General features: G+C 57.4%; 2 protein-coding genes across 2 annotated transcripts; one reads left to right on the forward strand and one right to left on the reverse strand.

The window, feature by feature from the left end:
• Positions 1–444: 444 nt before the first annotated feature.
• ORAI1 (ORAI calcium release-activated calcium modulator 1) lies at positions 445–12,909 on the forward strand. The gene is made up of 2 exons (XM_049767868.1): positions 445–616; positions 11,861–12,909. The coding sequence occupies exons 1-2, from the start codon at positions 503–505 to the stop codon at positions 12,482–12,484; spliced, it is 738 nt and encodes a 245-aa protein (XP_049623825.1). The 5' UTR covers positions 445–502; the 3' UTR covers positions 12,485–12,909.
• Positions 12,910–15,244: 2,335 nt separating this feature from the next.
• MORN3 (MORN repeat containing 3) lies at positions 15,245–25,745 on the reverse strand. Its single transcript, XM_049768195.1, has 5 exons — positions 25,601–25,745; positions 20,590–20,744; positions 18,904–19,063; positions 15,582–15,766; positions 15,245–15,334 (listed from the first exon to the last, which is right to left on the reverse strand). Exons 1-5 carry the CDS (start codon positions 25,743–25,745, stop codon positions 15,245–15,247), a joined length of 735 nt encoding a protein of 244 aa, XP_049624152.1.
• Positions 25,746–26,513: the final 768 nt, after the last annotated feature.

The raw sequence follows: 26,513 nt of genomic DNA on the forward strand, positions 1-26,513 counted from the left end.
GGAGGTCGAGGAGCCAATCCCTTGAGCCCAGCCGGGCCAGCCCACCAACCAGCGCCGGCGTGGGCGGGGCTCCGGGGCGGGTTGTAGAAAGGGCGTGGCTTATGCAAATAGCTCGGGCTCGGCAGCCAATGGCGCGGCGCGGCGCGGGGCTCGGGGAGGCCCGGCGGGGCCGCGGGCTCGCGTAGTCGCGCCTCCCGGGGCTGGCGCGCGGGCGGCGGGCGCGAGGGCGGGCAGGGCGCGCGGGGCTCCCGGAGCGAGCGAACGAGCGAGCGGCTCCACTTCCTCTCGGCCGCCGGCCTCGCCGCGCTCCATGCCCCCGGCGCCCGCGCCGCCGCCGCCGCCGCCGCCGCCGCCCACGAGCCGCAGCCCCGAGCCGCCGCCCCCGAGCCGCGGCAGCCGCCGGAGCCGGCGCAGCTGGGGCGGGGACGGGGCCGGGGTCGGGGTCGGGGCCGGCAACGGGGAGCCCTTCGCCGCCTGGAGCGCGCCCTCGTCCCCCGGCGCCATGAGCCTCAACGAGCACTCGATGCAGGCGCTGTCGTGGCGCAAGCTCTACCTGAGCCGCGCCAAGCTCAAGGCCTCCAGCCGCACCTCCGCGCTGCTGTCCGGCTTCGCCATGGTGAGCCGCGCGCCGCCCGCCCGCCCGCCCGCCCGCTCCGGCCCGGGAGGGGACGCGGGGTCGGGGAGGTCGGGGCACCCGCAGCCCGCCCGGCTGGCAACAGGTGCGGGGCGCACGGCCTGCCCCGTGGCTGCTCTTGGAGTAGGGTCGGGGGACCACCCGGGGCCCTGCAGACCATTGCAGCCCATGGCTGGCAACAGGTGCGGGGCGCACGGCCTGCCCCGTGGCTGCTCTTGGGGGGACCCGGAGGGAGAAGAAGGGTCGGGGGCCCGGGTCGGGGGACCACCCGGGGCCCTGCAGACCATTGCAGCCCATGGCTGGCAACAGGTGCGGGGCCCAGGGCCTGCCCCTGCCCCGTCCCACCCCTGGCACCGGGCTCGGGCGTTCCTCTGCACCCCGAGAGGGGATTTCCGCCCCCCACCCACGCTCCCTGCACCCTCCACCCGCCTGGAGGCTGAACCCCCGGGGCGCGCAGCAAGCACCCTAGGCGCTGCCCCCTGCAGAAACTGTGTGTGGGTGCTGGCGGGGTGCTGCGTGGTGAGGCTCATCGGGGTGCCGGACTGGACCTGGGAGGCAAAGCGAGCCAGAGCACAAGGGCCCCCCAAGTCTGGCCTGGAAGCCCTGACTGACTGACTGACTAGTCGACTTTTGGGGGCCCAGCCCAGCTGTGCCGTCCTGGCTCTGGCTCCCGTCAGCTGCCCTCAGCGCTGGGTCTGGTCTGTCTGTCTCCAGGGCGAATGAGCTCAGCCCTGAGTTCAGGGAGTGGTTTCCTGGCAAGGGACGGGGGTGCCTGCCCCGACCCCCGAGATCCTCCAACTCCGGGCCCAGGCCCAGAAGATTGTCTGTCCAGGATAGTAGTAGTGGCCTGGCCACTGGCAGGGAGGGAGGGTTCCCCCAGCAGCCCCCGGCTCCATCCATCCCCGGCTTGGCTGGCCTCCCACAAACTCACTCTCTCTGCACCCTGATTGCAGAATTGTCTGGCTTATTCAGCATGAGGGGAAGGAAGGCCTGGAGAAAAGCGAGCGTGGGTATGCTCGGGTTGTGCGTGTGTGTTAGTGCGCATAGCTGAGTGCCTGTGTGAGTGTCTGGGTGTGAGACAGTAGGGGTGCCCTCCTGTGCAGTTTGGATCCCGCCATCTCTTTGCCTGGAAAGTCTCTGAGAATGGCACAGCACCCTCCGCCTGCCACCCCTCCCTGGTCCCCTCAGCTCACTCAAGAGTGACTTTGTTCCGGGGCCCCGCAGCCACACTACTGCTAGAGTGGGATTTGTCTTTTAATTTTGGTGGGGATTTTCTTTTTTGGTTGGTTATTTTTTGAGTTTCAGGGCCACACCTGGTGACGCTCAGGCTTTCCACGCAGGAATCACTCCTGGCAGGCTCGGGGGACCAGATGGGATGTCAGGGGTCAGACCCAGGTCAGCAGCGTGCAAGGCAAAATCCTTACCTGCCGTACTATCATTCTGACCCCTGGAACGGGATTTGAACTAGGTTCACGGCTGGGCCACGGCCACCACTGTATGTTCTGTGTGGCGCCATGCTCTGTTTCACGACATGCTGGGGACATGAGGACCAGGCTTCTGGGTCTGGGAAGTGGAGCACACGCATCCCTCTGACACACTCTGCTGTGAGTTCTCTCCCAAGACACTGGCTTAGCTCGGAAGTTGCCTCTCCCCCACTCACCGTGGCCCTGTCCCCAAGTGGCAGTTGGGCCCTGACTTGGCTCCTCTAGTCTGTCCCACCCTGAGAGTCCCACCTGTCTTGTCTTCTACGTCTCTCCAGCTTCTGCCCGCTAAGCCCAGTGCGGGCAAAGGTGGCTCAGCCATGGCCTTCTCGGGACCTTCTTCCCACTGGGTGAGCAGCTCCCCAGCTCCACCAGTGAGCCCCTAGGGTTCTGCCAAGGTAGAAAGGCCAGGATGAGGACCCCACTGGGAACGCGGTAACAAGGGGGTCACCGCTTTTAGCCAGGAGCCTGGGAGTGCAGGAGACATGGGGTGGGGGTGTAGCCAGGCCCAGGTCTGTGAGTGGACCTCCCTGGAAAAGGGGATGGCTGGAAGGAGAGCCAGCAGCTCCTGGCCTCTGAGGCAGCGGTGTCGCATGCATCCTGCCCCCAGACTGCTTCCTTCCTCGGCCTGGAACATTGGTGCCTGAACAGGCACCCCAGCAGGCCCATCTCCAGACTTGGGGTGAACCAATTGCTCTCCAGAGAAGCTCGAGGGAGGGTCTCCCAGGAGCCTGGAGGAAACTGAGCCCAGTTATTTTTGTTTATTTGTTTTGGGGACACTGCCAGCAGTGCTCAGGGGTTCCTCCTGGCTCTGCGCTCAGAAATCGCTCCTGGCAGACTCGGCGGACCTTATGGGATGCCGGGGGTCGAACCTGGGTCTGACCTGGGTTCTTGGCCGCGTGCAAGGCAAGAGCCCTACTGCTGTGCTATCGCTCCGGCCCCTGAGCCCCAGTTATAATGTAAGAGCTGCTACCACTGCCCTGATATGGGGGCCAGAAAGGCCTGAGACCCCTCAAGCCTCTGCTTTCTCGTCCTTAACTGCCTGGTGGGCCCAAGAGAGCTTGGTAAGGGGCTGGGGCCAGGAAGGATCACGGAGTCTTGGTTGGTATCTATGGTGCTGGGCCCAGTCAACAGGCAGACATGTCCACACCCCGGGGCAGTATGAAGCCGGGATCTCTTCCTGGGCAATGATCCAGTGCCTCTGTTTACCTCTCAGTGAGAGGCCGCCTGCCTTGGCCTGAGCTGCCCCCAGCTGGCCTGGGAGAGGCCCAGGTTTGTGGAGGTTTGTGGGGTGGCCCAGCTGTAACTTTAGCCTAAGCAGAAGATAATTGGGAAGGTCGGTTTTCTGCCCTCAACAAAATGCTCTCCAAGACCTGGATCAATTAATTTTGGATTATTGGCCTCCTCTGGCTCTGCCCCTGCCCGGCACCCTTTGTTCTCGGTTCTTGGGCCAGTTTCAAAGTCACCTGGAATTTCTCTGACAAAGGTTGGAGGGCTGGGCTCAGGGTAGGAGGGACGGAGCCTGTGATGTGATTGGGGTCCAGGGGACATTACCCTGCTAGTCTGTGTTTGGCCCTGTGTGACCAGATGCTAGGCCAGGGTAGCCACAGGCTCCAGATATCCCACTAGTCACCCGCAGGGCCCCCCGATCTGTGCTGAGCCACAGGGAGAAGGGAGTACTAAGAACTGGGAGTCCAGGGGCCGTAGTGATGGCGCAGCAGTAGGGCGTTTGCCTCGCACACGACTGACCCAGGACAGACCACAGTTCGACCCCCCAGCGTCCCATATGGTCCCCCAAGCCAGGAGCAATTTTTTTTTTTTTTTTTTTTGGGTCACACCCGGCAGCGCTCAGGGGTTACTCCTGGCTCTATGCTCAGAAATCCTCCTGGCAGGCTCAGGGGACCCTATGGGATGCCAGGATTTGAACCACTGACCTTCTGCATGCAAGGCAAACACCTTACCTCCATGCTATCTCTCTGACCCCACCAGGAGCAATTTCTTTTTTTCTTTTTCTTTTTTTTTTTTTGTTGGTTTTTGGGCCACACCCGGTGACACTCAGGGGTTACTCCTGGCTATGCACTCAGAAGTCACTCCTGGCTTGGGGGACCATATGGGACACCGGGGGATAGAACCGTGATCTGTCCAAGGCTAGCACAGGCAAGGCAGACACCTTACCTCTAGTGCCACGCCCAGCCCTGGAGTAATTTCTGAGCGTAGAGCCAGGAGTAACCCCTCAGCATTACTTGGTGTGGCCCCACCACCCAAGAAAGCAAAACTGGGAGTTCAGGAGCCAGAGTAACAGTACAGCAATAGGGCATTTGTTTTGTATGTGGCTGACCCAGGACGGACCTGGGTTTGATTCCCAGCATCCCATAGGATCCTCCAAGCCTGCCAGAAGGAACCCCTAAGCACCATGACTGTGTCCCAACCCCTCTCCCCCACCAAAAAAGACATTTGCCTAGCGGGGGGGCTGGGGTGATAGCACAGAGAAGAGAAGCGCTTTTGCCTTGCAAGAGGCCGACCCAGGTTTGATTCCCGGCATCCCAAAGGGCCCCCAAGCCTACCAGGAGTTGATTCCTAAGAGCAGAGCCAAGAGTAACCCCTGAGCGCTATCTTGTGTGGCCCAAAACAATGACTAGCAACAAAAAAAGACATTTCCCTTTCACATGGCTGACTTGGATTCCTTTCCCAGCATCTTGAGACCTTCGGTATCTGGTTGACCCCAGAATTCCCAGGCTTCTCTGAACACCTCTGGGAGGCCTCATCTCTGAAAAGTTCGGACTTGGGAAAAGAGATAAAAACAGCAGGTCAGGCCCTTGCCTTGCACACCACTGACCTGGGTTTGATCTTAGATGGTCCTCCAAGCCCTGCCAGGTGTGATGCTTGAGAACAGAGACAGGAATCAGCCGTCAGCACTGCCAGGTATGCCGCTCCCCTAAAAAGAAAAGTTTAGTCTACTGTATTGGCAGTGCGGTACCTTGCACTGTGAATTCAGAAGTAATGGCCTTCCTAGTTACCAAATCTAAATAACTGGAGCTTGAACCTTCTTTCTCTCTCTCCATATCCCTAGCACAACCCTGCAGGGGATTCATGGCCCCACCCAACTTGGGGTGCTCAGCAAGTAGAACCCTATACTGAGTCTGGCCCACTGGGGGGCTTTTCAGCTCTGTCTCTCTCTTTCACCTCTTAGCTGCTCATTGAGCTGTTGAGTGGCTGTTAGCTGGCCATGGGTGGGTGTGTGGGATTGTGTTGACCACCACAGAGAGGGCGCCACCCCTCGGGCTGATGTTCTTCCTGTGTCCTATCTCTGGACTTTCTAATAGGACCTGTGATGGGCTGGGCTGGTGGAGGAAGGGCAGGTCCAGATACCCTGGAATGGGGGATTCTGGGAGGAAACACTCAGAGTAGGCTGCGAGCTCAGGAAGACCTTTTATTTTATTTTACTTCTTTTTATTTTTCGGGCCACACCCGACTGCACTCAGGGGTTCCTCCTGGCTCTTTGCTCAGAAGTCGTTCCTGGCAGGCTCGGGGGACCATATGAGATGCTGGGATTTGATCCACCGTCTGTCCCGGGTTGGCTGCGTGCAAGGCAAACACCCTACCACTGTGCTATGGCTCCAGCCCCAAGAAGACCCTCCTTTAGTGCTCCCAAGCTGGGTAGGGCTCAGTGTTTGAGGGCTGCAGCTATCCTGGTAGAGCTCAGGAAGGCCAGAAATGGTTTTCAGCTTCGTAGGTGCCAAACCTCATTGCACTCGCCCTGTGCCACTGAGACCCCAGTTACAGAAGTGTCATGTTGATCCTAAGCCACTGGCCCAGTGTTTCTGAGTTAGAGGGGATCAAGTGAGTCTGGGCCCAAGACAGCACATGGCGTACCCAGGGTCGACCCCGACCCCCATCACCACGTACGGGTGGGGATCCCCAAAGCACTCTCAGGAGTGATCCCCGAGCACTTAGCCAGGAGTAAGCCCTGAAAATCGGAGCACAGACCTATCTGTTGTTAACATACCTCAAAAGGCAAAATTGGGGCCAGAGCGATAGCACATTGGGCAGGGCGTTTGCTTTGCCAACCCCAATTCATTCCCCGGCCTCCCATATAAGTCCCCCAAGCCTGCCGGGAGTGATTTCTGAACGCAGAGCCAGGGATAATCCCTGAGCATTACTGAGGGTGGCCCCCAAAAAATTAAAAAAAGAGGTGCACCAGCTTGCTCTTGGGGTGTCTTGTCAGGGGAAGCTTCTGTGTTATCATGTGTTTGTGCTATTTATAGCAGCCTCTGGAGCTTGGGGCTGTTGCGGTCAGCAGCCTGTCCGATCCAAAGGGTGTTCGCCTGCTCAGATACCCCAGGGCTCCTCCCTGCATGACTGACTCTGTAGCTTTGCAGCTGGGAGCAGAGGAGACCGGGATAGGGGATGAGGTGGGGGCCAGCCTGAGAAGGGTGTGGGGTCTCCCTGGGGCCCACGAGGAAAGGCAAGAATTCAGGTGTGGAGGGCCAACTCCCGAGGAGCATGTGGCCTCGGGCTGGGAAGTTGGGGTGTGTGGTGAGGTGACCGTGATCTCCGGCTTTTCTGGTGCCTCCCTCTTGGACCCTGTGGCAGGTTCTAGAAGGAGCAGCTGTTTTATTTTTGGGCCCCTGGGCCCAGAGCTGTGGCTATATTTACCTTGTGAAGCGGGCCTGAAATCTGATCCGACCTCAGATTTGTCTTCAGGGCTCAGCTGGGGCCCCTGGAGTGGCTGTCACGGACAGCGAGGCTCCCCCCCCCCCACCCTCTCTCGCTCTGTCTCTCCCTCTCTTTTCATCTCTGTCTCTGTCTCTCTGTGTGTGTCTCTCTCTCTTCTCTGCCTTGGGGACACATTTCCCAAGCGGGAAGCTGATGGACAGACAGACGGGCTTTCATTTTCAGGCTGGTTTCCATCGGGGTCTGGCGTGGGTGCCAACCTCTCCTCCTGCCAGCTCCCTCCTTTGCACGCAGGCTGCCAGCCTGCTGGATCAGGTTCCAGGAATTCATTGCAGTGTCCACCTGGGGTCACGGGTTTCTTCCGGGGCCCCTTCCTCTTCATAGGACAGGCCTCTCCCCAGCCCTCACCCTCAGTCCAGCTGGCCCGGGGCAGGTCCCTGGCACCGTGTGCCCCCACCACTGCAGGTCTGGACGATCTGTGGAAATTGTGGGGAGGGTCCCGGTCCTGCTCAGCAGCTATCTAGTCAAGTGTGGTTTGGGGTTCACAGTCTCCTGATGCCACCAGCTTACTTACAGCTGGGGCAGATGAGGCCCAGAATGGGGGGATTGGTCCCTCCTCCCCAAATGGGTACAATCTTGGTTGTCAAGAGGGAGTTCGAGGATATGTCTTTCATTTCTTGGGGGGGGTTGGCCATACCTGGTGATTCTCAGGGGTTTCTTGTCTCTTGGCTCTTTGCTCAGGAATCACTCCCAGCAGTGCTTGGAGGATCCCTCCTGGGCCGGCCACGTGCAGGGCCAGTACCTTCCCCCCACTGTGCTCTCTCTCATGCTCCCAATTTAGCATTCTTCTTCTGTATCCTCACAGCAGAGGTGAGGTTTTTGGTTTGGTTTTGGGGCCACATCCAGGGCAAACCAGGATTGCCCTACCCACTGTGCTATCATTCCAGCCCCAGAAGTGAAATTTTTAGGCCCTCCATTTGGGAGTTGGCACAGGCAAGTTGAAATACAGGGTTGGAGCGATAGCACAGCTGTAGGGATTTAGCCTTGACGCTGCCCCCGGCCCCATAGGGTCCCCCAAGCCTGTGAGGAGCAATTTCTGAGCTGGGGAGCTCAAGGGAGTGGGGGGTGCTGGGGAGCTCAGGGAAGTGTGTGTGTGTGTGTGTGTGTGTGTGTGTGTGTGTGTGTGTGTGTGTGTGTTCCACATTCAGGGCCTGCTGGCTGTGACACTTGGGGACATTTCCAGTGGCTGTTTCAGTGGGCAGAGGGTAGCCAGGCTGCGCTCTCCTGCCCGACCTTTTTCTGGCCCTCCTCTTGTTTGAGCTTCCGGGACAGGAGGCCAGAACAGGAAGAGGAAGAGCTGGGGGCAGGGCTGTGGCAGGCCCTGCGTGCCACTGGCGGGCACCCCCTTTTCTCAGTGTGGGCCACCTGGCAGCAGAGACCAGGGAGCTCAGGATTGGGGCTCTGTGTCTTCCACCCAAACTTTGTGCTGAGAATTCTTGGGATTGGCATGAAGCCGCCCCTGTCTTGAATGCAAGTGGGGGAGCCTCCTGCCTCCCCCCCCCCCCAGTTTTATCTGAGCTTGAAAAGTCTGGGGCCAAACACTGCCTGTTCCTCAGAGCAGGAAATCCTTTGGCCCGGTCTGGACTTGGGGAGACCCAGAAGCGGCAGGGAGGTTTGTCGTGGGTGTTTGGGGGACGGCCTTACTGTTATCCTAGATTCTCTGAGCTTGTACCCCAAACCAGCTGCGCCTCTCAACTGCCCCTCTGTGTAAAGTATCACCGTATGCCAAGGCCACTGAGAGACAGGGATGAACTCGAACAAGTCACAGGCCTGATTTGGACCCTGATTCTCTGGCCATCTGTACCCCTCAGGAGTAGGACCCTTAGGTTCCCCCAGTAGATTGCGGGGGACAGGCGGCTGGGCTACTACTGGCAGGACTAGGCAAGGACCTAAGCAGGATCAGCCGTGGGCAGAGCAAGTGCCTTAACCCCACAGTATCTTACATTATTGAGGGTTTTTTTTGGGTTTTTGGGCCACAACCAGAAGACCTCAGGGGTTACTCCTGGCAGGTTTGGGAACTCATGAGATGCTGGGGATCAGACATTTGGATCAGCCACATGCAAGGCAAATACTCTCCCTGCTGTGCTATCTCTTGGGCCCTGTTGATTTAAAGTGTGCTTATCTGTTTCTTTGGGCCACTCGTGGCACTGCTCGGGGCTTCCTCCTGGTCCTATGTTCAGGGGGGCCCAACAGAAAACAGTGCTTCGGAGACCCTGGGGTCCCACCTGCGGTTCTTGTACAACCAGGCTCTGGGTTCAACGTATGAGCCTGGAGATAATGGGTGTATCTGGGGCCCTGCAGAGCGGGGATCCTTGGGTCACCCCAGTGGTTCTGGAGGCCTTCAGGGCTGCCCCCAGCATTGTTCAGGGGTCCACATAGTGGTCCAGAATCAAACCCATAGTGTTAGACGGATGTCCTGACCACTGTGCTTACCCCTTGTCCCAAACTCACGGGTTTTTTGTTTGTTTGTTTTGCTTTTGGGCCATACTCAGCAGTGCCGAAGGGATTATGATTATGCAAGTATGTAACACACACACACACACACACACACACAATCACACAATCTCTCTCTCTCTCACCAGACTTGATCTAACACTTTCCCAGAGATATCTCTGGGCCAGGCGCTGACCTTTGACCCGTTAACAACAGCCCTGCGTAACCTGTGTCGCCATATTACACACCGGGGAACTGACTCCCAGGGGTTGAAGGAACACTGTTGTTCCCTCAGTGTAACTACAAGCTGAGCCAAGACAAGCTGAGCCAAGCAGACAGACAGACAGACAGACATTGCTGCCGGACACCGAACCCTAAACCCCAGCCTTGGGAGCAGTGCAGGGAATGGCGGGGACCTGGGCCAACTGTTTTTTTTTTGTTGTTGTTGTTTTGTGTTTTTTTTTGTTTTGATTTTTGGGTCACACCTGGCAGTCCTCAGGGGTCACTCCTGTTTTGTTTTGGTTTTTTTTTTTTGGTTTTTGGGCCACACCTGGTAACGCTCAGGGGTTACTCCTGGCTATGTGCTCAGAAGTTGCTCCTGGCTTGGGGGACCATATGGGACACCGGGGGAATCGAACCACGGTCCGTCCAAGGCTAGCGCAGGCAAGTCAGGCACCTTACCTTTAGCGCCACCGCCCGGCCCCACTCTTGGTTTTATGCTCAGAAATTGCTCCTGGCAGGCTTGGGGGACCATGTGGGATGCTGGGATTCGAACCACCGAGCTTCTGCACGCAAGGCAAATGCCTTACCTCTGTGTTATCTCTCCAGCTCCTGGGCCAACTGTTAAAAGTGTTGGCAACATTTCCTGAAACCCCACTCTGAGCCTGCCAGGCCCGTATCTAGCAGTCGAGGTGGCTGTGCCCTTTGTTCGTGTCCTTCCCGCCCTTGGCCTGGGGCCCCCGCTGCCCCCACCCCTGTTATCTGATCTGCCTCCATCTCATTGGGGCGCTTGCAAGGTGTGAAGCTGCAGGTGGCAGGTGTCCTGAGTGACCCCAGGCCCATGGGGCTCCAGGAACCAGGCACAGCGGGTGCATCACAGCTGGTTGGAGATTATGGCACTGAATTATGAGCCCCGATTTCTGAGAAGTCTTTTGGGGTTTTTTGAGGGTCAGGGCGCAGTTCTCAGAAAGGGCCTGGCGGGGAGGGGCCGTGTGTACCTGCCCAGATCTACCAGGGTCAGTTGGGCACAAAGGGCAGCTTCTGCCTGGGCGAGGCGAGTGCAGCCAGCAAGGGGGGTAGGCGGTGGGGCCTGAGCGGTGGCACAGCAGGGAAGGTATTTGCATGCACGCAGCCAGTCCAGGTTTGATCTCTAGCATCATGTAGGGTCCCCTGAGCCTGCCAGGAGTGACCCCTGAACACTGTCGGGTATGGCCCCAAAACAAAAACAACATATGAGGGCTGGAGGGTTTTTTTTTTTATCTTTTACTGGCAATAAAATCCACCTGACTTACAACTTCCTGTTTTACCCATTTCTGCTGATTGGCCTAACCACAGTAGTGGGCACAGTTGGGACTCTTGTCCAGGCACGAGTTCCAGTCAGCCTCACCTATGAGCTTGAGGGACACCAGGTTCCAAATTCTCTCAGCTCATGGGTAGCTGAGCAGGGACTAGAAACCCACTTCTTCCCTCAGGCCCATCTTTGTTTTTGTTTTTGGGCCGCAACCAGCAGCATTCAGTGGTTACTCCTGGCTCTGCACTCAGAACTTGCTCCTGGCCGGCTTGGGGATGGGGTGCCGGGGATCAAACTTGGTCCATCCTGAGTGACAATGTGCAAGGCAGATAGATACTCTACTGCTGTACTGTCACTCTGGCCCCAAAGGCCCATCTTTGCACTGCTCCATCCCTGGCTAGGACAGCTTTGACAGGCCCCACCACCACCACCACCACTTATACAGGTGTGGAAACTGAGGCCCAAAGCTCCTTAGAGAGGTTGAAGCAATAACACAGCAGGGAGGGCATTTGCCTTGTACACAACCAACCTAGATTTGATCCTCAGCATCCCATAGTCTCAAGAGCCTGCCAGGAGTAAGTCCTAATCCTCGTCCACTGGGTGTGGCCCCAAAGCAAAAAGAAGCAAAAACTTATGAGGGCTGGAGCTATAGCACAGCAGGGAGGGCATTTGCCTTGCATGTAGCCAATCCCAGTTTGATCTTTGGCATCCCATACTGTCCCTTGAACCTGGTAGAAGTGATTTCTGAGCACAGTCTCAGGAGTGACTCATGGGGCCGCTGGGTAGGGCCCCAAAACAAAACAGAAGGAAAAAAATGGAGGCCGCAGTGATAGCGCAGCATTAAGGCTTTTTCCTTGCACGTGGCCAGTCTGGGACAAATCCAGGTTCTATCCCCGGCATCCCAGGTGGTCCCCCAATCCTGCCAGGAGCAACTCCTGAGCCCCGCCAGGTGTGGCCCCCAAACAGACACCAAGTGGCCAGCCCCAGTGCCTGATGGGGGTGGTGTCGGGACAACGCCCCGCTGGCCCTCGAGGGTCCTGACTCCCTCTCTCTGTGCTCGGCCTGCAGGTGGCCATGGTGGAGGTGCAGCTGGACGCCGACCATGACTACCCGCCGGGCCTGCTCATCGCCTTCAGCGCCTGCACCACGGTGCTGGTGGCCGTGCACCTCTTCGCCCTCATGATCAGCACCTGCATCCTGCCCAACATCGAGGCCGTCAGCAACGTGCACAACCTCAACTCTGTCAAGGAGTCGCCGCATGAGCGCATGCACCGCCACATCGAGCTGGCCTGGGCCTTCTCCACCGTCATCGGCACGCTGCTCTTCTTGGCCGAGGTGGTGCTGCTCTGCTGGGTCAAGTTCCTGCCCCTCAAGAAGCAGCCGGGCCAGGCGCGGCCCACCAGCAAGGCCCCGGCCCACGGTGGAAGCAACGACGGGGCCGGCATGAACGGCAACAGCAGCGCCAGTAGCATCACCCCGGGCCAGGCGGCCGCCATCGCCTCCACCACCATCATGGTCCCCTTCGGCCTGGTCTTCATCGTCTTCGCCGTCCACTTCTACCGCTCCCTGGTCAGCCACAAGACGGACCGGCAGTTCCAGGAGCTCAACGAGTTGGCCGAGTTCGCCCGCCTGCAGGACCAGCTGGACCACAGAGGGGACCACCCCCTGACGCCCGGCAGCCACTACGCCTAGGCTCGCCCCACCCGGCACCCCCACGCTTTGGCCTTAGCTCTTTGCCCGGGACCTCGGCCTGCCAGCTTCCAGGTGGCTCCTCCGGGGACAGATAGCTGGGAAGAGGCTTTTACGTTTGTTGTTTTAAAGAAAAACTCACACTTGGGCCGGAGTGACAACACAGCAGGGAGGGCTTTTGCCTTGCAAGCGGCAAGCCCAGGCTCCGTTCGATCCCCAACATCCCATCTGGTCCCTGAGGCTGCCAGGAATAATTGATTCCCGAGTGCAGAGCCAGGAGGAACCTCTGAACACCTCCTCTGGGTGTGGCCCAAAAAGCAAAAAGAGAGCGAGAGAAACTCGCTCGCAGCACTTTGAAACTTTCCTCTAAGCAAATCCTCACTTCCTGTTCTTCCAGCTCCGGGTTCATCCTCCTGGTTGGAGGCCGCACGTGGTTGGAGGACAAACGCTGCCTTTGTCCCCCTCCGTCCCCTGTGTGTGGGCGCCACCCGGATGCCTCCTGTCTCCTTCCCCCACACTCCCGTTCCATGTCAAGTGTGTGTGTGTGCGAGCGTGTGTGCAATACAGATGTATTCCTAAGGGACTCTCATGCCTGTTGGTGGGGTCTGGGCTTCACCGGAGATATTTTCCCAGTGTCGCCCCTTCGATTCAGCCTCAAAGTACATAGTTTTTCCAGCTCTTCCGAGGCTTTTCTGGCCTGCGGAAAATGAGGCAGGTATCTGAGCATAGCCTTGGCCCAGCCTGGTCCCGTGGTCCCCAAGCACCTTGCTGCTGGTCCCTGCCTTCTTCTGGGCCGCCGGTGTGACTTTTTCTGAGTGTTTCTGTGTAAAGATGCCTTACACAGATGCCTGACTGGTTCCTGAGTGTTGAACCCAGGGCCTGTGGTGCTCCTGCCCCTTCCTGCCTCACACGTATTTTCTCTCAAGGCCCATTACAGCCCTGAAGTGAGTGAAGTGAGGCAAGGGGGTCTAAAACATCAGCACAGTGGGGAGGGTGTTTGCCTTGCACACAGCAGATCCGGGTTCAATTCCTGGCATCCCTTAGGGTCCCCTGAACATGCCAGGGGGGATTTTTGAGCACAGAGCCAGAAGGATCCCTAAGTGCTGGTGAGCATGCTCTCCCCCCCAAAAAAAAAAGAAAAAGAATAGGGCAAGGGACCAATATAGAAAGATGACATTACATTATGAGGACTGTGATCCAGAGAGAGAGCACAGCGGTAGGGCATTTGCATTACATGCTGCCGACTCGGGGCGGACATGGGTTCAATTCCTGGCATCTTATATGGTCCCCTGAGTCTGCCAGGAGCAGTTTCTGAGCACAGAGCCAGGAGGAGCCCCTGAGTGCTGCTGGTGTACCCTTCCCCAAAAAATAGATTATGAGGATGGTGGAGAACTGAGTCAGGAATACAGCCTGGCTGGGAAGGGAACTCGGGAAAGCATATGCCTTGCGTGGGTGATCAAACCCGGTTTGATTCCTAGCACCAACGAAGAGAGCAGAGTTGCAGTGAGGCCTCAGCAGGTGGGCAGATTCCATTTGCAAACACCCACATGAAAGACCGAGGCTCAGAGCTACGATCTCCCTCTCAGGTTTCTGACTCTGTGCTTACACTCAATGGCCAGGGCTGAGTCTCTGGTAGAGCAGACTGTGGGAGTCCTGAGTTTAATCCCTAGAACTGAGGAGAGAGGATTTGCCTCAGCCTTCTCAGTCCATAGAATCACAATTCTGACCTCAGTGGGGCCAGAGTGGTGGCACAACGGTAGGGCATTTGCCTTGCATGCAGCAAGGACCTGGGTTCAATTCCCGGCATCCCCTAGGATCCCCTGAGTCTGCAGGAGCTATTTCTGAGTGCAGAGCCAAGAGTAACACCTCAACACCACTGGGAGTAGCCCAAAAGCAAATCAATTTCATCCCCAAGTTCAGGCTCATGCTCACGGCAGGGTGAGCAGAAAGGTTCCCCCCAATCTCTCCCCAGTGTCCTGAGGTGGGTCTTCTTTTTGTTTTGTGTCCTGGAGCAACACCTGGTGCAGGTCAGCTGTGAACAAGACAAATGCCCCTAACCATTACACTCTCTGGATCCAGACCTTCGTGTTCACTGTGCAGATGGAGACAATGCAAGCCTTCCTGGGACACCCCAATGTAGACCCATGTTTGTGGGGATCCTGCCCAAGCTTCCCCTGTGCCCCGACCTCACCTCATTCAACCCCCAGGCTAATACCACCAATTTCTCCTTTATTCTCGCACGCGTGGGACAGAGTTCTGGTCAGGGGACCAGCCAAGAACCAGGCCCCCTCAGCCAGCCCCAGAGGCACCGAGCGCCTTACGAGCTGGTCCAGCGCTGGCTGGGCAGGGGTGTGCGCAGGGTGCCCACCGGGTGAGCCCAGAGTCCACAGGCTCCTGTGGCGAGGGCTGTGCCAGTCTTCAGCGGTTGGTGACACCCTCTGGTTTTCTCCTGAAGCTCCAAGTTCACTCTGCCAGAGGAAAAGGCGTGGGTAGCGGACACTGAGACTTCAAAACGACTGTCCCCAGTCTGCTCTCGGACCCATGCCAGGAGGGGCTGAGAGCCCAGGCTCTCGCAGTGTCCAAGGACGGGCTGGAATGAATTGGTCTTTACGACAGTGGTGCGAGGGTCAGGCCCGCCTCTCCACTGCCCACCCGCCGTGCACCTCGTCCTGGCCGAGAGGGGCCCAGGGGCCTCCCCTCACCGGCCTGGGTGAGCCGTGGGGCCTCCTCAGTGCCAAGTCTGCATCCGGGCTTTGTGCTCCGCTACACCTCTGAGTCATGGTCGCCTTCCTGTGTCCTTGCAAACCTGGCCAGGGCTTCCTCCAAAACACCGTCGGGGTCCAGAAGTTTGATCTGGAGGGTGGGAGACAGCCAGAGGTCAGCTTGGAGTGCCCCGAAGGCCCAGGCTGGTGGCAGCCTCTGGGAAAGGGTGGGAGTTCGGTAGGCCTCTGGGTGCCACCCGTCCCCCTGGGAATGTTCTGGCTGAAAACAAAAGCCGTTGTGTTCTCCGGAGGTGTGGGCCAGGCGGGTCCAGCCCTGCTTCTGGCTTCCCTCTCGGGGTGTGGTCCCGGGGCCCCTCCTGGGAGGGCTGGCCGCCCACCTCAGGGATGGGGAACTGCGTGGGCTTGGGGGCTTCGTCGCGGCCGTAGTCGGTCATGGTGCCGCACTTGGCCACGTCGTCCTGCCAGAAGCCTTCGAACAGCTGCCCGCGGTCCAGGTGGAAGAAGCGGCCCTGCCCGTTCTTCATGCCCTGCTGCCACTCGCCCTCGTAGCGGTTCCCGTTTTCTGGGGAAGGCATGGGCGGGATGAGCACTGGGTGGGCACCGCCTGCCGCCCGGGAGCCGGAGGAGCCAGGCTGGGCCGAGAGGTCGTGGCCTGGGCCCACCGTTCCTGGAACCAATGTGACTCACTTCCCCCAACTTGCATCCTCTCAGCCTTCTTTCCAGGCTGGGAAGTCTGGGCAGAGCGGGCCCTGGCGGTGCTCAACCCGAATTTCCTGACCTTCCACCCAAGACGCCGGAAGGGCCCACACAGCTCTTGCCCCTGTTGTAGCAGGGGTGGGTAGGGGCTGGGTGGGGTGGGGGAATGACACTAAACCAATATTCTAGATACAGGAGCCCAATCTATAGCTTTGTTTTTGGTTTTTTGGGGGCCTACACCCAGCCACGCTAAGGGGTTACTCCTGACTCTGGGCTCAGAAATAACTCTTGGCAGCTTTGGAGGGCCCTATGGGATGCTGGGGATAGAAGCTGGACTGGCCACGTGCAAGACAATGCCCCCTACACACTGCTATCACGCTGGCCCCTAACTTCCTTTTCTTTTCTCTTTTGTTTTTCTTTTTTGTTTTTGGGTCACACCCGGTGGCTCAGGGGTTCCTCCTGGCTCTGTGCTCAGAAATGCCCCTGGCAGGCTCAGGGGACTCTGGGACCGTCCCGCATCGGCAAACTACCCACCACTGTGCTATCCCTCCAGCCCCCTCTCTTTTTTAAGTTTGTGGACCACACAGTTGTGCTCAGGGATCACTCCTGCCAGATCTTGGTCAATAATATGGGATGCTGGGGATTGAACCGGGATCAGCCACATGCACAAGCACAAGACTTCTCATCCCAGAGAGGAAGAAGGGCAAGACTTGCGCTACTCACACTAGGGACCTTCTCAGCAAGTCCCTCACCCGTTTCAGCCCACATCCTCATTTGTGGAAAAGGATCTAACAGACACACGCACAATTGTTGGGAAGTTAAATGATCATACACCTAGGGGAGATTTGGCGGTGCTGTGTCAGCAGACTACACAGGCAGGCCCAACAGAGCTCAGGGAAGTGACGGATTTCCTTTGTGGAGACATGCTGGGCCGCACGGCCCTCGTTCAGTGCCCTTGCTCTTGAGCGCCAGGCTCAGCCCTGCCCTTACGGGGTTCTTCTCACCTCAGGGCCCCTACTCGTGGGCCTATTTAGATTTAGTATATTTATTTATTTATTTTTGGGTCACACCCGGCGGTGCTCAGGGGTTACTCCTGGCTGTCTGCTCAGAAATAGCTCCTGGCAGGCACGGGGGACCATATGGGACACCGGGATTGGAACCAACCACCTTTGGTCCTGGATCGGCTGCTTGCAAGGCAAACGCCGCTGTGCTATCTCTCCGGGCCTGATTTAGTATTTTTATATTTATATTGTTTATATTACCTACTGTGGTGCTGGAATTGAACCCCTGGGTCCCCACGAATGCCAGGCAGGCACTCTGTCCCTAAGCAGCGTTCCCAGCTCCACACACCTGCGTCTCAGCAATGAGGACTCGGAGGTTCAAGATTTAAGCAACTAGATGAGCCCTGAGCCAGAAAGAGCCTGGCAGGCTCCAGAGTCCAGACCCAGATGAAGGCGACGGTTCAGTACTGCAGTGGCCACCGATAGGTGGGGAGTGATGGACCGAGCTGCCTGCCCCACCCCGTGTCTCTGTTCAGCCTAGTCTCATGAGAAATTGGGAAGGTTTGCTTTTGGGGAGACCGTGGGGCAGTGTTTGGGCCACACCTGGCTGCGATCAGGAGGAGCTGCTCCTGGCTCTCTGCTCAGGGGTCATTCCCTGCAGGGCTGCCCATACCACCCCACATGGTGCTGAGGCTCGCACCACCTTCCAATGTCTTGCGCTCGCCTGGGCCCACTGTGGCACTTGTAGGTCCTGCCACTAACAAACCGTGTGGCCTCGGAGAGAGTGGCAGCCACGTCACCGGTAAAGGGAGTCCTAAGAGCACCCACTTTATGGGTTTTGGTGAGGGTGGAATCAATCCAGAGTGGCCTCGTCCTGCAAGGAGGACGAGGCTTGTGCATAAGCGGCCAGCTGGAGAGGTGGGGCAGGGCTCAGACCCGGCTTCCCTGAGCCAGACCGCCCGGGTCCCGAGCCTGGTGGGGCTGGGTGCGGGCTGGACACCCGGAGAGCATCGTTGAACCAGCTGCCCAGAGGAGGAGGGAGTCTCCCCACTGCCCTCCAGAAGTTGCTTCGAGGCTTTGCGCCTTGGGCTGTCCTTCTGGGTCATGGCCCAGTGGGAGTGAGGGATGTGCTGCTCCTCTCCACCTTTCTGTTGTTATTTTGGGGCCACCCCTGGGAGCCTTAGGGTGACACCCGGGCCAGTGGCCTCGAGGCGAGCGCCCTCCCGCTGCCCTGCTCCTCTGTCCCCACCACCGGCCTTCCACCTTGGCCTGCGGGGCTTCCAGGCAGGACAGGCTCTGGGGGCGAGTCAGAGGTGCCAGGAGGGAGCCTGGGGCGACTGGGTCAGGGAGAGGGCTCGAGGGGCGGCCAGACAAGAGGGCTTCATGGGCAGGGCTGGGGCCTGGGACGGGATGTCGTCGGGGGCGTGGCCAGAGAGACCAGGATAATCTAGGGGCGTGGCCAGGAGGGCTTGGGCAGTTCTGGGGGCGTGGCCAGAGTGACCGGGAAGAGCTGGGGGCGTGGTCAGAGGCACCAGCGGATCTGGGGGCGTGGTCTGGAGGGCCCGGGATGCAGTCAGGGGCGTGGCCAGAGGCACCAGGAGTCGCTGGGGGCGTGGCCAGAGAGAGACCAGGATATTCTGAGGGCGTGGTCAGAGGCTCGCGGGAGTTGGGGCGTAGCTAGAGGCAACAGGAAGGTCAGGGAGCGTGGCCAGGAGGGCCTGGGTAGGCTCCGGGGGCGTGGCCAGAGAGACAGGGAAGAACTGGGGGCGTGGCCAGAGAGACCAGAGGATCTGTGGGCGTGGTCTGGAGCCCCGGGATGCAGTCAGGGGACGTGGCCAGAGGCGCCGGGAGGGTCTGTGGGCGTGGTCAGAGGCACCAGAGACCACGGTAAGCAGTGCGGTGGGCGTGGTCATGCACCGAGGGGCGTGGTCGGGGCGGGGCCAGTGCGTGTCTGGCCGTCGCGGCGGGGTGTCCGGGGCGTGTCCGGGGCGGGGCCACTCACTCAGCCGCAGCATGCCCTCCCCGTGGGGCCTGTCGCGCAGCCACTGGCCCTCGTAGATGTCTCCGCTGGCGTAGTACATGCGGCCCCACCCGCTGCGCTGGCTGCCGCTCCACTCGCCCTCGTAGTACTCCTTGGGCCCGAAGTACTGGACGCCGTAGCCCTGCGAGCAAGCGCCTGCTCAGAACGCGGCCCTGGCAGGCTCGGGCTCCAGTGGGAGGCCGGGGATCGAACCCGAGCCGAGGCCCCATCGCTGCGCCATCGCCCCGGCCTGTCTGTCTTCGCCCTCGAGGGGAGGGGACACCCCCAATCGATGCTCAGGGCCGACTCCTGGGTGACTCAGAGGGCCATGTGGGGTGTCAGGGATCGAACCCAAGCCACATGCAAGGCAAACGCCTTACGCTCCGCTCCATCCTCTCTCCTCTGTCTCTCTGTCTGTCTCTGTCTCTCTCTCTGTCTCTGTGTCTGTCTGTCTCTGTCTCTCTCTGTCTCTGTGTCTCTGTCTCTGTCTCTGTGTCTCTGTCTCTCTCTGGCTCCACCTCAACTGCTTATCTTCCTTGATGTCATCCCTCACAGGAAATCCGCTCTGCATTTTGAGTGATGGTAAAAAGAACTCCTTTGTGTGTGTTCGTTTTGGGGTCACACCCATTGTTTATCAGGGGTTACGCTCCCGGCTCTGTGCTCAGGAGACCCTATGGGATCCAGGGAATCGAACCTGGGTCTGATACATGCAAGGCAAGCCCCCTCCCCGGCATACTGTTGCTGCAGCCCCCAGGCTGAAAAACTTCTATCCAAGGCCATAGTACCTGTCTGTACCTTGTTCCTTCCAGGCTACCTCCCCACGGATGAATAGTTTGGGGCAGAGATCTTGAAATCGGGGCCACTGCCTCTAGCCAGCTAAGGGACTTCATCTCTCTAAGCCTCTTTCCACATGGGTAAGAGGGAGTAAGGATGAGGGCGAGGGTGCCCACTATGCAACCCCGGAACCCCAGGCTGTGTTTCAGAGTCGTCCATATTTGTAAGAGAGACTTGTGAGAATGGAATCGGAGCGGTGCTGCAAGTAGTAGGGTATTTGCCTTGCGCACGCTAACCTAGGACAGACCACGGTTCCCCCCCCCCCCCACACACACACGTGTCCCATATGATCCCCCAAGCCAGGAGCAATTTCTGAGTGCATAGCCAGGAGTAACCCCTGAGTACCACCGGGTGTGGCCCAAAAAGGCAAAAAAAAAAAAGTGACTTGTGAGAATGAGACCCCACTTTGGGCGTTTATGGCTTGGGGGACACTCCTCTGGTTAACTCCTGTCCCTCAGGGCAATCCTCTGTTCTCTCTTAACACTGTGGCCCCAGCCTAACCTTTGCTGTCGTGTTCCCACTGTCACACACTCCTCCTATCTTGTATCCAGGCCCAATTCACGCAGGGTTCCCAGAAAAGAAAGCCCGGAAACCAGTGGGGCCAAGTGGGGAGGAGAGGCCCGCAGGCCCCCACAGGTTGCATTAGGCCTCTGGCCTTTCGTGGGCCCTCCCAGGCCCTCTCCTCGGCTTTCTGTTTCCTGGCTTTTGTTCTGAGAAGCTTTCAGCATTCCCCACCCCTTCCTTCTCCCACCTACACATCAGCCCTTGGGGGGGGGGGGTGCCCAGCCCTCCTTCCCCCAACCCTGTCTCTCCCACACACGCAAAGGCACTCACCGATTTCCTGTCACCTTTCCACCAGCCTGAGTAGACTTTCCTGTACTTGCCCGTCTCCGCATCCAGATAGCTGAGCGTCCCGTAGCCGTCTCGCTTCCCAAACTTCCAGTCCCCCTCATAAATGACTCCTTTCTTCCAAACTTGGGTTCCTTTGCCTGGTGACACACAGACAGGCCAATGCTGAGGGCTTCGTCCCTCCCTGCCAGACATGGTGGCCAGCCTGGTGTCGGCCTGGGGCCTGGGGCACTCAGACCTGGACTGGGGAGATGGCTCAGTGGCTGAGGCAAGCATGTGGCTGTGGGTTTGACCTTAGTGTTCAGTATGGTGCTTGCTTTGCTTCAGGCTGGCACATGTGTGGTCTCTCGAACCCGCCAGCAGTGATCAGGAGTAAGTCCTGAGCACAACCAATATGGCATGAAAAACTAGAGATGTTTTGAGGATGAGAACATGGCTCTGGGTTCAATCCCCGGCTTCCTATATGATCCCAAGGACCCGCCAAGGAGTGATTGCTGAGTGCAGAGCCAGGAGGAACCGATGACAACTGCTGGGTGTCCTCCCCCCACCCCCCACCCCCGCCAAAAAAAAAAAAGTTCAAGGGGCTGGAGAGATAATACAGTGGGGAAGCCGCTTGCCTTGCACTCAGCCAACCCAGGTTCAATACCCGGCATCCCTTAGGGTCCCTTGAGCACCGCCAGGAGTGACTCCTGAGCATCGCCAGATGTGGGCCCCCTCAAAAAAATAAAAAATAAAAAAAAGAATCCTGGGAAATTATCCTTGACAAGGTTCAGAAGCTGGTAGTAGTGGTGCTGCACCTCAAACCCCAGGTCGGCTCCATCTCTCTGAAGTTTTTATTTAAAATTAACAAACACAGGGGCCAGAGAGATAGCACAGAGGTAAGGCATTTGCCTTGCATGCAGAAGATCGATGGTTCAAATCCCAGCATCCCATAGGGTCCCCTGAGCCTGCCGGGAGCGATTTCTGAGCGTAGAGCCAGGAGGAACCCCTGAGCGCCACCAGGTGTGACCCAAAAACCAAATAAAAATAAATAAAATTAACAAACACAGGGGCTGGAGAGATAGCATGGAGGTAAGGCATTTGCCTTGCATGCAGAAGGTTGGTGGTTCAAATCCCGGCATCCCATAGGGTCCCCAAGACTGTCAGGAGTGATTTCAAAACCAAAAAAATTAAACACCGCAGCACCATGGAAAGTGAAGTCAGGAGAGGGAGTGGAAGGGAGGGAGAGGCCAAGTTCAAGGACCCGGGCCTCTCAGTCCAGCCGTGCCTGAACTTGCACTGATCGCTAAGCCGGCCCATGTGAGTTTTTGTCTGCAGCCAACGGATCAGGCAGTCTGGACGCAGGTGCCCACTCCTATGGGGCCCAGAGTGGGACACAGGGCCAGACACCTGCAGGGCTGGCATCAGAGGGGACCGTGGCCTTCCCTTGCCAATCTGGAAAATGGGACAGAGACAGGAAAAAAGTAAAAGAGCAGAAATCCAGCCAGAGATGAAGGAACACAGTTTGCCACCAAGCACTAAACCCAGAACCAGCCCTGATCCAGTGCCAAGATCTGGACCCACGGCAGAGGGATTCTTCTGACTTCTGGGGGGCTCTCATCTGCAGGAGGGTCTCAGGGTGCAAGGGGAAACAAAACACACTAAGTGTTTCTAGCAAAGACATCGGAGTCGAGTTGGCTACATAGGAGTGAGAAGAGGAGCCAGAGGACGGAGTGAGGGGCCAGAGCGATAGCACAGCGGCAGGACATTTGCCTTGCACTCGGCCAACCTGGAATGGACTTGGTTTGATCCCTCGGATCCCATATGGTTCCCCCGAGCCTGCCAGGAGCAATTTCTGAGCACAAAACCAGGAGGAACCCCTGAGTACTGTCAGGTGTGGCCCCCAGACAAGAACACACACACATACACACACACACACAACACACACACACACACACAAATAAGCAGAGGACAGAGCGAGGCAGGTCAGATGGGGCTGAGCAGGGCCCACAGTGCAACAGCAGCTCAAAGGGACAAGGGCACAGTGCCACCAGAGCCCACGAGCCCCCTGGCAGGAGTGAGTCGTGGACAGGAATGCCACTGTGGACTGGCACGTGGGAGGAGACAGTAAGCTCTCCTGCTCTTTAACTTGCCAGCCTCATAAGGGCCTTTACCTAGTGGGGCTGCCAGAGAGCAACGCACGCTGGGAAATGCAGTTCTCTGCATCGCAAAATAGAACCAGAGCCAGGAGGAAGGTGTGTGGGTAAATGAGGGGGCCGCCTTCCCCAGGACCTGGTGCTCACCTGCCCCGTCTCCCCTGCAGAGGGATGAGGCAGCAGCCCTAACATGAGTGGGTCTTGGATTTCAGCAGCTCTGCAAGTATCGACTACACCTCATCCATCTCTCCAAACAAAGGGGTGCAGGACTGGAAATCAAGCACAGAGGTAAGACATTTGCCTCACCGGGGTAAGTCCTGAGCACAGCCAGGTGTACTCAGGGCCCCCAAATCCAAAACATTAAAAAGCAAAGGGGCCCAAGTGGGCCCGGAGAAATAGCACAGCGGCATTTGCCTTGCAAGCAGCCGATCCAGGACCTAAGTTGGTTGGTTCGAATCCCGGTGTCCCATATGGTCCCCCGTGCCTGCCAGGAGCGATTTCTGAGCAGACAGCCAGGAGTAACCTGGCCCCAAACAAAAAATACAACTAAGAAGGGGATCATGGGGTACAGGGGAAAAGGAGAGTTAGGGGCTGGAGAGGCGTGTGTTGCCAGGGATTGAATCTGGGGTCAGCAGGATGCAGATCAGCCCCTTAATGCCCTGTATCTCTCCTGCCTGTGTCTACCAGTTTGTTCCTTTTATTTTGGGGTGTCCAGTGGTTCTCAGGGGTCCCTCCTGGCAGTGTTCAGGTACTGGGATTGACATCTGTACTCCTGCCAGCTAAGAATGTGCTTAGGTGCACAGTGGTAGGATGTTTGCCTTGCACACAGACAACCTAGGATGAACCCGAGTTTGATCCTCGACATCCTGTATGGTTCCCCAATCCTGCCAGGAACAATTTTATATATTTATTTATTTGTTTGTTTACTTTTGTTTGGGGGCCACACCCGACCGTGCTCAGGGGTTCCTCCTGGCTCTGTGCTCAGAAGTTGCTCCCCAAGCAATTTCTGAGCTCAGAGCCAGGAGTAACTCCTGAGCGCTGCCGAGTGTGGCCCAAAAACAAACCAAAAAATAAATAAATAATAAAATATGCCCCACCCCTTTGAGCTATCCGCTCCTTCACTACCACTGTTTTGTTTGGAGGTAGATCCAGAGAGAGAGGAATGACTCACCCCAAATCACACAACTACGTGGGGGGTTGACTCACTGAGGATGGTTCATCTCTGCTGACTAAGACCTGGATTCAATCCAAACATCTCCCTGAAACATGCAATGTGTTTTAAAACTATTTGTTTAAGTATTGTATGGAAGTTGACAAAATGAAGGAGACTCATCTACACTTGAATCTGTAAGCAAGGTAGCACACAAATGTGATTAAAAAAGTGATTAACTGGGGCCGGGCGGTGGCGCTAAAGGTAAGGTGCCTGCCTTGCCTGCGCTATCCTTGGACGGACCGCGGTTCGATCCCCCGGTGTCCCATATGGTCCCCCAAGCCAGGAGTAACCCCTGAGCGTTACTGGGTGTGGCCCAAAATCAAAAAAAAAAAAAAAGTGATTAACTGGGACGGAAGCGATAGCAGAGCAGTAGGGCATTCACCTTGCACGTGGCGGACCCTGGACAGACCTGGGTTTGATCCCCGGTACCCCATAGGGTCCCCTGAGCCTGCCAGGAGTGACTCCTAAATGCCTCTGGGTATGGCCCAAACACCAAATAAATAAAGTTTTTAAAAAAGTGATTAACTGTTGTTTTATAAATTTATATGAATTTGGAATATCTATGGCCCATTATTGTGTGCAAATAAAAAAAGTCCAGGCAGCATTCTCATTTTGCAGTTGGGGAAACTGAGGCTCAGAGCAGCAGAGCAAGTCCCTTAGGGCCCCATCAGAGAAGAGGGAGCTCCAGGCTTGAGGAGAAAGAGGGGTTAGCCAGGCAATCTGGGGGTCATGCCCCGCTGTGGTGGAGAATAAAATTTCTCTATTCTTCAGGCTTAAGTTTATATCACAAAGACCCTCTTTGGCTGTCTGGGGCTGGAGCCAGCTTCAGGGTGGGGTACATGCACGCACCCCATTCAGGCCCTGCCCTCTGCCTTCAGAACTTCAGGACCCAGTGTGAAAAGCCCCTTTGTCCTGCCAGTGCCCAGGTCCCCTTAGGCAGGGACCGAATCTAAGCCTCTGTCACAGTGTCTCTTTCCTCTTTGCTGCCCATCTCTGATTTTTGTTGTTGTTGTTGTTTTTCTTTGGTCACACCCAGCAGCGCTCAGGGGTTACTCCTGGTTCTACACTCAGAAATTGCTCCTGGCAGGCTCGGGGGACCACATGGGATGCCAGGATTCGAACCACCTCCTTCTGGATGCAAGGCAAACGCCCTACCTCCATGCTATCTCTCTGGGCCCTTGTTTTGTTTTGGTTTGGTTTTTGGGTCACACCTGGCAGTGCTCAGGGATTACTCCTGGCTCTATGCTCAAAAATCGCTCCTGGCAGGCTCGGGGGACCCTATGGGATGCCAGGTTTTGAACCACCGTCCTTCTGCATGCAAGGCGAACGCCTTACCTCCATGCTACCTCTCCAGCCCATCTCTGCTCTTTTGTTTTTGGTTATGGTTTTTTTTTTTTTTTTTTTTTTTTGCCACATCTGATGCTGCTCAGTGCTGACCCTTGACTCAGTGCTCAGGAATCCCCTCGAGTGAGCTCCAGAACCATAGGGGAGGCTGGGGATCGAACCTGAGTCAACGGTGGGCAAAGCACCCTTCCCACTCGGCTATGACTACAGGCCCGGCTGCTGGTTGTTGAGTCCTGAACTGAGAACCTGCTCTCATGGGAACCCTTGTGCTGGCGCTAGGCCGGTGGTGTCACCTACCCCTTACCGTGTTTCAGGTTGTCCTTCCACTCGCCCAGGTAGCGGTCACCGTTGACAGCAAACACCTGGTGCCTCAGGCCGTTCTTCTGTGCCTTGCGGTCCCACTCCTTCCACAGCGGCTGCGCCTTCTTGGGGCACTTGGTGACAGGCATGTTGGCGAAGGCTTCAGTCACAGAGCGTGGCAGCAGGTCAGGCCTTCAGGGCTCTGCTTGGGGGAACATAGGGGCTTCCTGCGGACCCTGGTCTGAGTTCTAGGGTGAGCCATGTGTTGGAGCTAGACACCCCCAAGGAGAGCCGTGGGAGATTCTTTGTGCTGGTCAGACCCTCTCCCACTTCCTGGCTTCTCCGGACCCCAACAAAGGGGAGGCTGATGGCACAATTGCTTGGGGGCAGCCCGGGATACCAGGGAGAGAGGTTTGTGATGCCACCGGGGACAGTCTGGCCCCAGACAAGGGTGACAAGTACCTACTTCATACCCAGCTGGTCAATGAAAGTCTTTTTTCCTTTTTTGGGGTTTTCTTTTTTTGTTTTGTTTTGTTTTGTTTTGTGTTTTGGGCCACACCCGGTGACGCTCAGAGGTTACTCCTGGCTCTGCACTCAGAAATTACTCCTGGCTTGGGGGGCCATATGGGATGCCAGGGGATTGAACCCAGGTCTGTCCTGGGCCAGCTATGTACAAGGCAAACACCCCACCACTGCACCATCTCTCTCTCTCTCTTTGTTTGTTTGTTTGTTTGTTTTGTTTTTAATAATTATTTATTTATTTAATTTGGTTTGGGGACCATACCAGGTGGCACTCAGGGGTTCCTCCTGACTTTGTGCTCAGAAATCGCTGCTGGCAGGCTTGGGGGACCATATTGGATGCTGAGGATCGAACCCGGGTCCTTCCTGGGTCGGCAGCATACAAGGCAAAAACCCTA

The sequence above is a fragment of the Suncus etruscus genome, chromosome 2 (assembly GCF_024139225.1).
Source record: "Suncus etruscus isolate mSunEtr1 chromosome 2, mSunEtr1.pri.cur, whole genome shotgun sequence".
NCBI lineage: Eukaryota > Metazoa > Chordata > Mammalia > Eulipotyphla > Soricidae > Suncus > Suncus etruscus.